This window comes from Tympanuchus pallidicinctus, unplaced genomic scaffold, assembly GCF_026119805.1.
Source record: "Tympanuchus pallidicinctus isolate F22 unplaced genomic scaffold, pur_lepc_1.0 scaffold28, whole genome shotgun sequence".
NCBI classification, from domain to species: Eukaryota; Metazoa; Chordata; class Aves; order Galliformes; family Phasianidae; genus Tympanuchus; species Tympanuchus pallidicinctus.
Genome location: NW_026294745.1, coordinates 7,278,090 through 7,290,983, shown reverse-complemented (window position 1 = coordinate 7,290,983; position 12,894 = coordinate 7,278,090). Strand labels below are relative to the sequence as shown.

At 39.6% G+C, this 12,894-nt stretch overlaps 1 protein-coding gene across 8 annotated transcripts in view; it reads right to left on the bottom strand.

Moving 5' to 3' along the window:
* Positions 1-12,894, bottom strand: part of LOC128084631 (clathrin heavy chain 1-like) — a 39,685-nt gene that overhangs the window by 21,487 nt on the left and 5,304 nt on the right. For 6 of the 8 annotated variants that reach the window (XR_008208633.1, XR_008208634.1, XM_052690897.1 and 3 more), the window contains exons 2-5: positions 8,012-8,219; positions 2,552-2,820; positions 2,110-2,271; positions 1,218-1,331 (exon numbers count right to left, since the gene is read on the bottom strand). Coding sequence is in view for 6 of the 8 variants with exons in the window: in XM_052690897.1 (XP_052546857.1) it covers positions 1,218-1,331; positions 2,110-2,271; positions 2,552-2,820; positions 8,012-8,219 (753 nt within the window). In the remaining 2 variants the exon portion in view is untranslated. Of the gene's footprint in view, positions 1-1,217; positions 1,332-2,109; positions 2,272-2,551; positions 2,821-6,576; positions 6,682-8,011; positions 8,220-12,894 lie in introns of those variants that run through there. The other 2 variants (XM_052690894.1, XM_052690896.1) reach the window with 2 other exon arrangements.

Sequence of the window (12,894 nt, the reverse complement as noted above, 5' to 3'; positions counted from 1 at the left end):
TACAGCTTCAGGCTTCTCTGTTACAAATTCAAAGCAATGAATGGCTCTGATAACCATTTAGAGCCATACCTCCACTGAACACATGCAGAAGTTTCATCTGCAAGATGAAAGATTCACCAAGATTCATCTGCAACAAAGACCATACTGTTCTAATGAGTGAGGATGAGGGATATAATTTGGGCATAATTAGTATTCAGGTCAGATACACCAGTACAAGTTCATTTTCAGAAATCTTGTGTGATAATCCCACTTTTTTCCAGCAAGAACCAATCAAAGCACCAGCAGAACCTGAACCAGGCTCAGCTGCTGAGGGCTACTGTTTAGCTGTCAAGTCTCAAAGCCAAGGAAACTTTCAAGCCAATACCGTATTTAGACAGAAGTACTTCCACTTTGGAGCAAGACTTCAGAGCACACGAAGCCTGCCATGCACACAGTTTGTGTTGTTTACCTCAGTTCAGTAAGTCTTATCTTTGTTTATTCACAAAGCTGGTATATTAGATTGGACAGCAGTTGCATGCTCCAAGATGGTTTGTTTTTCATATTGTAAGTTTGGTCTGTTAAAGTAACCATTCATGTTCTTTTCCTAAAAAAAAATTTCCTATTAATATCCTAAGGTATCTTCTTCTCTCTTGCTACTACAGGAGGTAGACTAATATAGGGCTCTCCGCTCTGTCTTATGACATTAACTGTAGATGAAATGCCAAGCACTGTAACAATTATATTTTAAACCCTGACCATTAGTAGACAATTCAATAGCCTGAAAAAAGCAGAATTATCCTGCTATCAACAAGCATCATCAAATTAGACAAGAACTTATGAGTACTGCTGTTTTGACAGACTGCTTTCAATGCTTGGTATCTAGTTACTTTTGAACTGCTGTTATTAAGACAAAGCAAAAGCTCATCAAACTTTTTAGCAATTCAAAAGGAGTTCTGACCAATGTCAGAGACATTCTACCAGAAGACAAATAATTTTTTGTGGCTTTTTTTTTTTTAATATAATCAAAGTTCACATATTTAGATAAATACAGCCTACATATTTGTGAGAGAGTTACTGTTTTACTGTCTAGTATGCTTTCCATAAATCCATTAATACCATTTCCAAAGTTCGGAAGAATAACAGCAAAGCAATTGTAGAAAGTGTGTTTGTTTTTTTAATGACAGATGCCTGCTGCTTGCCAGCTATTACGCTGCTTTGCGGTTTTGGTCAACATTTACCTGCATTGCCACAGGAAAGTCTGTCTGTGCCTCAGGTGGGAAAAACACATCAACAGCTTTCTTAACAAATGGCTGATTTCCAGTAGCTGGTTGACCCACTTCAATTATGTGAAGCTAAGAAGAAAGAGTACACATCACAAGATCACTAGCAAATCCAGTCAGATGAAAGAAGTTTCAAATCTTCAGATAAGCTGATGAAGTCATCTGTCACCCTTGGCCACTAAATATCTGTCCAATTCAGAAATACTCTGGAGAACTGTGCTCCAGATTTTTATGAGAGAAAAAAGAATAAAGTTAACCAGAACTTAACAATGTAAATACCAGGAAAAGCTAAAGAATGTCTTCTATAAAAGCATAGTGTATATTTCTATTTCAAGGCACTCAACTTGTTCCAGACGTTTTGAGTGAGTTTGTCAATTTATCAACAATGTGTAAAATATAAGAATGAAAGAATAAAAAAATTGTAATGTGACCTCCGCCCTTTACAGACTGCTAACAAACATTGTAGGATATTGACCTGCTGTTGAGTCTCACTATCAGTTACATACAAACCTACCCAAGCTGCTAAGGCTTACTTAGTCTCTTCTAAATTTTAGACATAAATGGCTACTTTATGACTTGATTTCATTACACAAAACATAACGTGACCATAACTCAATGCTTTGATCTCAGTTCTTATTACATCTACATTGGTTCTTTTGCTTAAGCTTTACTAAAGGAATTCAGCCTTTTAGCAGTTTCTATTATATTAAAATAAAGCATTTACATACCAACTGAATATACTGCATGTATGGTTCACAAGCTGTTCTTCAGTCAGCTGAATGTGATTGCTGAAGTTCTACTAGTAATGAGATGTGCTATACCAGAACAAGAAAACAGATGCAAACTTTACCTTGCCTCCTGCAGGACTCCTCACAGCAAAACAAAAGAGGGTGGAAGGTTTGGCATTTCCATCTATTTTGAATTCTGCAAAAGCTGCTGCATGGCCCTCTATAGGTTGGGAGACTTTTCTATCAACAGAGTAGAGCTGCATTGCACCAACCACGCGATTTTGCTAGAGGAAAAAGGAAAAACATCAGCTTTTAGAGATAACATTTCAAATATTTATAGAACAAGACTTTAGGGACAGTCACTTAAAGAGAGACAACTGCCACTCACCCCTTCCACCAATGTTTTAATCATATTAAAGGTCAGGTTAGTCTTCCAAAATAGGAATTTTTGAAGCTTTGATCTACAGAAACTAAAGTTAAGAAATTACAGCAGCTATAAGCAAAGGAAAATGGAACAAAGCTCTCCTGACCATTTTCTTAGCATGATAATTCCAGGTAACTTACCTGCGCTGAAATTCCTATCAGTAACAGCCATTTTTGATGTTCATCAGTTCTGTAATTGATGATTTGGCAGCCTGCAAGACTAGCATGCCTGTCAAACATCTTTTGGGGCTGAGATTCTCCCTCCATGCTCCAGTGGTAGACTGCTGTCTCTGTCACCAAGGCAACTGTATTCACAGATATCCATTTCCAAAAGATCACCTCCTCTGCCATAGCGTGGGCTTTCATTTTACTTTTCATTTCAATGTTAAAAATCTGTAGTGTTTTTCCAGCTGGTATGACAAAACCCAAGAAACATCATTGATCAATTATTGTAATAACCATCCTGTAGTTTGCCTACTTACAATTCTGCTTAAGCTGCTATTCTGGTGATCTTACAGGCAGAGTTAATGTTACATGTTACACCCAAGCGTACTTTGATACTAGACTTGTACCAAAATGGAAACCCTTCCCAACCTTTAACTTCCTCCAGCCACGAAGCAAAAGAGTCTTCATGGACACCTACGTGACATTCCAACCAACAACTGACAAGCAAAAGCATTCTAACTAAAAGGTGTAGTTAATAAACTATCTAAGCTATATATAATAAATAATAAACTATAAGATATCTATGTATGGATAGTTATAAGATATCTATGTATGGATAGTTATAAGATATCTATGTATGGATAGTTATAAGATATCTATGTATGGATAGTTATAAGATATCTATGTATGGATAGTTATAAGATATCTATGTATGGATAGTTATAAGATATCTGTAAGATAATAAACTATCTAACCTATATGATTTACTTGAGTAAATTCTGGTTTACGTAGGAGCACTGGGATATCAAATTATAGCTGTCTAACTGATGTAATTTAGTATAATAGAAAGAATGGCTCCAGTTTGCGTCAATTTAGTAGCTTTTGTAGATCACCCAGACTGAAGCCAGCAGCAACAGACTTGCAACAGCTCTTGAAATAGCTAGACCATGGCTTTTGTGGGTTTTTTTTTGTTTTTTTTTTTTTGTTTTGTTTTGTTTTTTGTTTTTTGTTTGTTTGTTTTTTGCTTTTTTTTTTTTCCTGGAACCAAACAGGCTCTGCACTTAACTGGGAAATGGATGGGCTCTGTAAAACAGTAGTACAAACTACCTGCTGGAGAGGCTTTTAAAAAGGTCAGAAAGTTTATAAAAAGGCTTGGAGCTTTAGTTCTATAAAAGATTATTGTTTCACAATTTGGGTAACTATGCTGAAATTTTAAGCTGGACTTCAGCCGTTCTCTGAATCACCAGAAGAAGCAAGGGTAGATTTACAACTTATATAACTGAGACAAATCCTTTTCAAAGAATAACGAATTCTATGTCTTGCAGGAAGTCAAAGTGTTATTTTACTTAACTTCAAATAAGAGAATTTAGCTCTAGGAAATACCATTTACTGTTCACAAGACACCCACTCAGACCGCTAGAGTATTGGTTTGTATTTCCTTTACTTGCATATTTCTGAAATGTCCTTTCTGGGTAAAGAACTGCCTGATGGTCAGATGCAGAGAGTGGTGGTAAATAGAGTCACATTCAGCCAGCAGCCAGTCATAATTAGTGCTCCCCCAGGGTCAGTACCGGGGCCTGTCCTCTTTATTGATGTCTTGGATGAGGGCTTTGAGCGTACCCTGAGTAAGTTCACAGATGGCACCAAGTTGGGAAGAAGTGTCAATCTGCTTGGGAGTTGGAAGGCCCTACAGAGGGATGTGGACAGGCTGGATAGCTGGGCTGACGCCAATGGAATGAACTTCAACAAGACCAAATGCTGGGTCCTGCACTTCGGCCACAACAACCCCAGGCAATGCTACAGGGTTGGGGCAGAGTAGCTGAAGACTGCGTAGAGGAAACAGACCAGGGGGCATCAGCTGACACTCAGCTGAAGATGAGCCAGCCATGTGCCCAGCTGGCGACGAAGGCCAGTGGCATCCTGGCTTGTATCAGCAAGAGCAGGTAAGTAATCAGTCCTCTGTACTTAGCACTGGTGAGGTGACACCAAGTACTGCATTCAGTGTTGGGCTCCTCATGACAAGACAGACAGTGAGGCCTTGGAGTGTGTTCCAAGAAAGGCAACAAAGCTGGTGAGGGGTCTTCTGAAGCACAGGCCTTATGAAAAGCAGCTGAGGGAGCTGGGATTGTTCAGTCCAGAAAACAGGCTCAGAGGAGACCTTATTGCTCTCTACAACCACCTGAAGGAAGGCTGTGATGAAGTGATGGTCAGCCTTTCCTACCATGTAACTAGCAAGAGGACTAGAGGGAATGGCCTCATGTTGTGCCAGAGGAGAATCAGACTGGAAACACTTCTCCAAGAGTGGTCAAGCACTGGAACAGGCTGCCCAGGGAGGTGGTAGAGTCACCAGCCCCAGAGGTGTTCAAGAAATGCTTAGATTTTGTACTGAAGGACACAGTTTAGAGGGAAATACCGGCAATAGGTGGACAGTTGGACAGGTAATCTTAGAGGTCTTTTCCAAAGTTTGCAATTCTATGATTCTGCAATATTGGAAAGATAGATGTAAGCTGCTTCCAAGAGATAATAATCCCAAGCTAATACCTATCTGATTGCTTTGTAAAAGTCTAGAATAACATACACATTAAATTGATCATAATACTTTAACACAGTGCCAAAACACAAAGCAAGACTTCAGAGTTACTACATGCTGAATTTATGCTCCTCAGATTAACAGCAAGCAGATCTATTAATCTGATCAGCTAGCTCCAGTGACGGCCTGTGAGCTTTATTTAGACAAAAAGCAGCCTTCTTCTGATCATGCTGCAACTTCTGCACATGCAGTTACTGTATTATATGCATGCAAGAAGCACCTAGGCAAAAGACTAGTGCTATCAAAGCACTGACACCTATAGTGGGCTATAGTGTGTGGCATCCAGAAGACAGATAAGCAGTTCAGAAAGAGCACTAGTTCACCATCTAAACAAGAACGCCAGTATGTGCATACAGAAACTGCTTTGTCTTGCTCAAAAGAAAGCAAGACAACCCTAGCTTTAAGAATACGGAAATAATAAGCTACAAAATTACCTAAAAGCTTGTGCTTGTCTATTTTCTAGAATAAAAAACTGTTGTAATATAGTTGGAAATTGCTTTAAAGGCTTCATCAGTTGACTAGCTCTGATGGTGATCAAAAGGTCCCCAGCAATATTATTTCTTAAGTTTGGCAATACAGTTTCAAGCTTCAGAGCTCTAAACTGTAATTAAACCACAGTAATTCAGTTATTTGGATTAAGAGAGAGAGAGAGGAACCTGCACTAAGATCACAAACAGCATGGGCAAGTGACTGAGTCTTCTGTGAACTTGACTGCTTTTTCAGGCCAAAACCTGAGACAAAGAGCCAGACTTCCATGGGTTTTCCTTATCAAGACACCAGACTGATTGGTATATTTAAGGTAATTCTCTGCAGATGTAGTCAAGGAAGATGGGGTTTTTGATTGCTGCACACTGGCACAAGAATTTACATTTCAGTTCACCAGAACATTAAGTTTCTCCATTCTGTAAAGAATGGAAGAATGCCTTGAGTACTGCATCCTTCACTTGTAACAACTGGAGACTACTTTCAGTGCAAAGCAAAGCAACAGAACCTTGGAACAAGGATAAAGCATGAAGCTTGGTAATGCCAGGAGAATGCCACATGCAATCCAGAAATTAAACAGTTCTTGAGTTAAAATGAGAGTATGCACTGTTTCATTCATTGTTTGAACAGGATCGTATGTTAATTGCTCAGTAATTCTTGGATAATGAGCAGCTCCCAGTCACAGTACACTCAGTCACAACACACAACAGTTTTAACTAGTGATGCCTCAGCTACTGATGCTTGTCAGTCAGAAGGGAAAGTCTATTGTGACAGGCTAACTTCAACCATGTCTTTGGTGCAGTTTACTGTAATTCTACCAGTTATCTTGAACAAGAGCATGTGGGCTAGGTGGCTCTATTAGTTCTCTTTTCTCCTTTAATCTTTGGCTACTAGACATGATATAAGAAAAGCTCTAAGTTTGCAATACCTGGCAATTTTGCAAGTCCATGTGACATCACACAAATAACTTTGTTCAGAGGACAAATTTACTCACTCTGCATGGACAGGATGATACTTTTCAGCAAGTCTAACACTGGCAAGAAAAGTGATATTGTTACAATCTGATGATAATCTGTTCAGTTAGCATGAATAGATGAGTTTTAAAAACAGATGATCCTGTTTCCTTAAGAGCTAGATTAAGTTCTGCTAGTACAAAAAAGGCACTTTCCCTGCCAATAAGGTTTGTTAAAAGAGGTCTGAAGTTAAGGATAGTGAAATCAAATAAATCTGAAATAAATCTGTACATTGTTGACTTAAATCATATCCCAAGTAATGCAGTCCTTTGCAAGATGTAAAAGCATCTCAACTAAACCACAATTACAGCTCAAGTCAAATGTTAACACATCAGTTCTCACCTAATGTCAGTGTAAGTCCAATATTATAGACAGCAAGATACACATTTTGTGTCAGTTTGAGGAATGTTATTTCTTAGACCCCTACAGAAATTCATCACAGATTTTCACACTGGATATCACATTTAGGAAGAAATGAATAGCACACAGGACCCGCTAACAGAAGTCTCTCGAAAGTACTGCACGTGGTTTTGTCTATCAACTGTACTTCCATTGTATATATTCACACACACACACACAACACTCTTCTCCTCCACTTGGTACAGTCAATAGTCAAAACAGACAAATGAAGACTAAGATCCTCTATATGGCTATGAAGTGAACTGTCAAATGGCTATCTCAAAGTTCAGTACTTTTTATGAGATTAGACCAGTCTGTAGTACTAAACATGAAATAAAGTTCACTCGCCATCTGTTTACATAAGATGCAAGAAGAAAATACATAGCCAGTGACAAGTAGTTATTGAAGCTAAGTACTAGAAATTACTCATCTAAGAAAAGAAATATAGTAAAAAATATTTGGGGGGAGCACTCAGACCTAAAAACAAAACAAACACCACATGTGAGGTCTTCCGTCTGTAGGTTCTCAAGGTTATCAAACTAAACAAATTCATGCATTCAGACTTTCATGCTGTCTCATGTAGTTACTGGCCAGCCTTATAACAATTTGTTTGTATCCAGTAAGCACTTACAGCAAAGGTAAGTACAGAGCAGAGGGCACGAGCAGTTTTAGTCTTTCCCCACTCATCCCTACAAGAGTCCATTATTCTCTGAACATCCACTTGTACTCAGTGAAAACATCAGGCAGCAGTGCCAAGCATCTCTCACCTATTGGTAGGCAAACCATCCAAACATTACTGAAATATTCACAACCAAGATCTAGCAGGCAAGATATTATTTTACTGTACTTTCTTCGTATAAACCTTACACAGCTCTTATGCTTCAGAGCTTACATGAGCAATAATGAAGCTAAATAGTAGTTTTCATATTACAAGAGTAAAGGGTTACTCACCTTTTAGTGCAATTACTTTAGAGGCTGGATTCATGATGGCACTTTCAGCAGAAATTGGACGTCTGATAGGTGATGTTGGATCACTCATGTCAATTATTACTACTTGTGCCTGCTCTCCCACTTTCTCCCTGATGCAAATGAACTTGTCAGATTCCATTGTTAGGGTGCTGAATCCAATGTTTGCTGGGTTAATGCCCAAATTTTGGAGCTAGAAAGAGGGAACGGTCCTTTAATATTCTTATAATGAAGATTTATCTGTCTAACTTAAGTTCCTGTACATAAGATCCCCTCCTGCTATCTCATCTGATCCCTTGTTTCAGTTGCTCGCATCATACGTAGAGACAGACTTATTTTCTTCTCCCTCTAGAAGGGATCGATATTGCAGAATTCCCATAATATTTAAGGAAGGCATCAGTAGTTCAATTACCAGTCTAAGACAGACTGTTACATTGATCTGAGTATACTCAGGAACTGGTAAGTACTGAATTAGCACCACTTATCTTCACAGGTTTTACTTCAGCTTCTCTGCTCAAACAGATACTGTAACAAGCATACCAAGGTAAGTTTGTAATGCTGAGTTCCTTCCCAAGGAATGGCCTGAAGACATCAGAAACACTGACTGCAACATCTACAGCATTTATAATACAATTAAAGAAGCAGTCTTAAGTCCTTTAACCTCCCTCCCAACTGTCAACTCCACATCATCTCTTTAGGAAAAGGAAAGCTGAGAGAGCAATAGATAGATGAAAAACATACTTCATTCCAGGGCCTGTCCACTGCAGAGACCACACCATGTCTACCTTGGCAAATCTAGACCACCAGGTTCTATCTTCACAGTACTGCCAGGACTAAAAATTAGGATGTAAGCCAACTCTTATTTTCATCTGCAGACAAAGTGCATGATTAGCAATGCCTTCTTTTTATCCATCTTTAAAAGCCAGACCAGTTATCCTCAGGGTACCCTAACCCCTGACTGGAAAGACTTGGATGGGGAGCAGAATAAAAACGCCCTGACTCAGGTGGAAACTGTTAGAGACCTGCTGCTCCACCTGGGCTGCAACAAGTCCATGAGGCCAGATGGGATCCACCTGAGAGTGCTGAAGGAGCTGGCAGAGGCGATAGCCAAGCCACCAACCATGGAGGTGTTCAAGAAACATTTAGATGTTGTACAGAGGGACATGGTTTACTGGGAAATATTGGCAATACATTGACAGTTGAACAGGATAATCTCAGATGTCTTTTCCAACCTTGGTGATTCTGTGATTAGCAGGTCCAGGCATCCCCAATTCAGGTTAGAATATCTCAGACACATCTTTCCTCCTTTCCTTTGAGTATAGCACCAAGTGCTTTCCTTGAAGCACACAGTAACCTGAATGCATTGGAATTGCAGTCATAGCTTGTGTTTATACAGCATTTATGCTACCTTTTTTTACCTGGTAACAGCTACCATGGCTTGTTAAAATATACCTTCTGTTACATCAACCAAAATGTGAATGCTACCGTAGTGATATTTGCTAATTAAGGTTTCAGATAAACCTCTAGACATAGTCAATACAACAATAGGAATGTTGTATGTGTTGTATGTTGTAATCCTATGTTACAATCATACCAAATCCAAATGTTTTTGTTTGGGTTTTTGTGTGTGTGTTTTGTTTGCTGCTGCCGTTGGGTGTTTTTGTTTGTTTAGGTTTTTTTGTTTGTTTAATTTGCAGCTACTTCCTGCTATCCAGCCTCTTCCTTCTTCTCCCAAAGAAACCAGCACTAAAGCCTCCAGGTTATTTAATAGCTTTAGTAGAAATGCTGGGTGACTGCAAAAATAATGCAGTTCAGCACTATTTTCAATGGCCTAATTTTGTAAGTGGACTTGTTCATCTCACTCCTCTGAACTTATTCTTACTATTGCAAGCTAAGTAAAGTGTTAAAATAACCACTTATTCCATCTTTCTCTGCCTAAGTAGTCACATCACTTAGATTAACAGCACAAGCAGGGATTTCAATGTAGATGCCTCCTCACCACTTATGGTCAATCACCTGCGTTCAAGCACATGACAAACTAGCTATTCTTAAAGTAACTTCAAGTCATTCCGTATCTCTGAGTAGATGCCTAGATTTCTCACTTTCACTCATCTTCATTAGCTTTGTCTCCATCCATTTCCAGTGTCAGATTAGTCAGAAGAGGCAGCAGTGAAGGTGAATCAGTGTTTCAACTAGTCTGTAATATCTCAGATTTAGCAGTGCCTAATGCAGCAACTTGGTATGGTCGTAAGCTACATTTCATGCAACAGTAACTGTGACAAGCCCAAGGACCTGCTTCATGCCCCAGAGCACAGATTTTCAAGCAAAGGAACAGCAGTATCAGTTTTATCCAAGCTTCTTAAGAGATTAACCCCGTCCTACAGTCCAAACTCTGCCCTGCACCATCATGGCAGCAGCTATTCCCTGCTGAACAAACAGCCTGGCTCTGCCCCAGGCACACACCCATCTCTCAGCAACAGCCAAACATCAGAGTGCAACAGGCACTGTCTAGGCCATAGGGAGGATGCAGTGTAGTGCTAACTCAACTTACGGCAAATAACTTCGTATTTTGATACATCGACTAAACACAGTCCTGGGAAAAGTGAAAAATATGCAAAAAACAAAAAAAAAAAATTGCTTTCTGTTTTGATACAGACATTTGGGAATAGTTTTCAAGAGGGCTGCTCCAAAAGTAATGCCTCCTATTTTATTATATTGGCCCACAACATTAGAGGGAGACATTGGTGCCATGGTAGTAGAGTTTGAACCTTCCTGCCAATATTCCATTACATTTCACTGCTGGGCAACAGATGGCAGCAGAAGGGCAATCTCACAAAATGGTGTCTGACATGGAAGTGCGTATGAAGCAAAGTTGAGGAATTCAAGTCCTCTAGGGAGGAAAAAAAACATCTTCCACTGAAGCATTAATCAATGCTTCCTGAACATTTATTGAGACCAGTTTATGTGAGCACAGTGTGGGAGTGGATGGTGCATTTCAGCAGTGGCAACAGCAACAGTGGTTCAAACCCACAGGTGCGGACTTTCACAAGCATAGCATGCAGGCTCTTCATCACTGGCAAAGATGCACAGCTACTGGTTGTGATTTTGTTGGAAACAGGTGTTCTGTAGTTCCAAATTTGCTCTCCCAAACACTGTTACTATGCTCACTGAATCTCTTGTAGTTTTCATGGACTTCAGGACCAATCTAGTGTCACAAGCTGTTCAGTATGTTCTGATCTGGCTGATTGTTTCAGGGTACATTTGAATCTGAGACAGGATGTCTCAGGAGCAGAGGCAAGCAAACTATGCACTCAGAGCAGCACAGAGGGTTACAAGTTTTAGTCAACATATACACATATACACACACAGGCATTCATTTTTAGATAATCCTTGCAAGCAGGAAGCAGAACCTCCCTAAGCAAGTGCACTATTACTTTCTGACCCTTGAGAGACAGCAAATCACCAAAAGGAGAGAGAAAGACTATGCTGGCAGTGCACACTGTAGGCAGCACCAGCTGGGCATCCCCTGCTTCAAAGGGCACTTTGCCTTTCATCCCCTCTGCAATCGCTCTCCTGCTTTGATTTCCCCAGGGTCTTCAAGGTTTGTTCCATTGCATGCTGTGCCCATGCAGCCAACACATAATACAGAGCCCAAGAGGAACAACTGTTTGCAAAACAAGCCTTTGCATAAACAAGATAAACTACCAAGGTCGGCTCTATCTACAAAACAAGATACTTGCAGCTACAGCTACAAATATCAGTTCCCTTAAAACAGAACGCTGTTTCATCCCAGGATCATTCTTCAGTCAGAGGCTGTTAGGTCCCCAACACACTGACCATGGCTTGTTGCAGCTTATGTAAAGCTACTAACCCATAAATTGGGTACGTAACTGAGATAATGCAGCACTGCATTGGAGCCATACCCAAGAAAAATCTCAGGAATAGTTTTCAGCTTACTAAAGAAGAGTTATTCAGCTTAGTAGTTGCTAATCTTGACATACATAAGCTTCAGAAATGCAATACAAGCTAAATGTATGCATGTGTAAGATGATATCTGAAGAAGGAACAAACACATCAGCACAACAATCAAGACCCATTCAGCTGTATCCTCAGTTTATAGATACATACTTCTATACAAGCTAGTAAACAGAAGTAGGTGCCATTCATGCCAAAAGGTTATCAAAGTTTAGACACTAAAGTATCAGAAGCAACTTGTAACTAGAGCTTCAAGAACTGTCCAGAGAGCATGTAGCTATTACAGGCTTCTGTATCAATAAGGTAAAATGTCTCCACATTAAGAAGATTCATGCAATAGGAAAGTTTGTTACTCAATAAACGCTCAAGTAGTAGCCAAGTCATCTATGACCCTGAACAAGGAGTATAAGCCATAGTCCCTTAGATTCAGTGTTCCTGATTATATGCTCTAGACTTGAAAACATCCACTCACTGAAAATTACGCATTCACGCTTCGGTGTTGGGCATGAAATCAGTTCATCTGCCAAAATATAACCTGTTATGAAAGATGATAAAGTGAAGCATCACAAGTGATTTAACCATACGATAGCCAAGCTTGTCTTGCTTTAATTAGCCCTAACTCAGAGCACTGAAGTAGCACACAGCCTCTCCAATGCCTCTTTTCAGATACTGTGCTACAGCTTGACATCCTCTTCATGACAGCCACTTGACACTCTGTACAGTGAGAATCTTGAGGTATTAGTCTAGTTCAAGTTCAGCTTTTAAGCCCAAACTTACCCCTTGCAAAACCTGGTCCCTACTGAAGAACCATAATGTTTTAAGTATCTTTACTAAGAAATAAGTTTTTGCCTCAAATTCTGGCATAACTTCCTGTTCTAACTGCCATAACATCT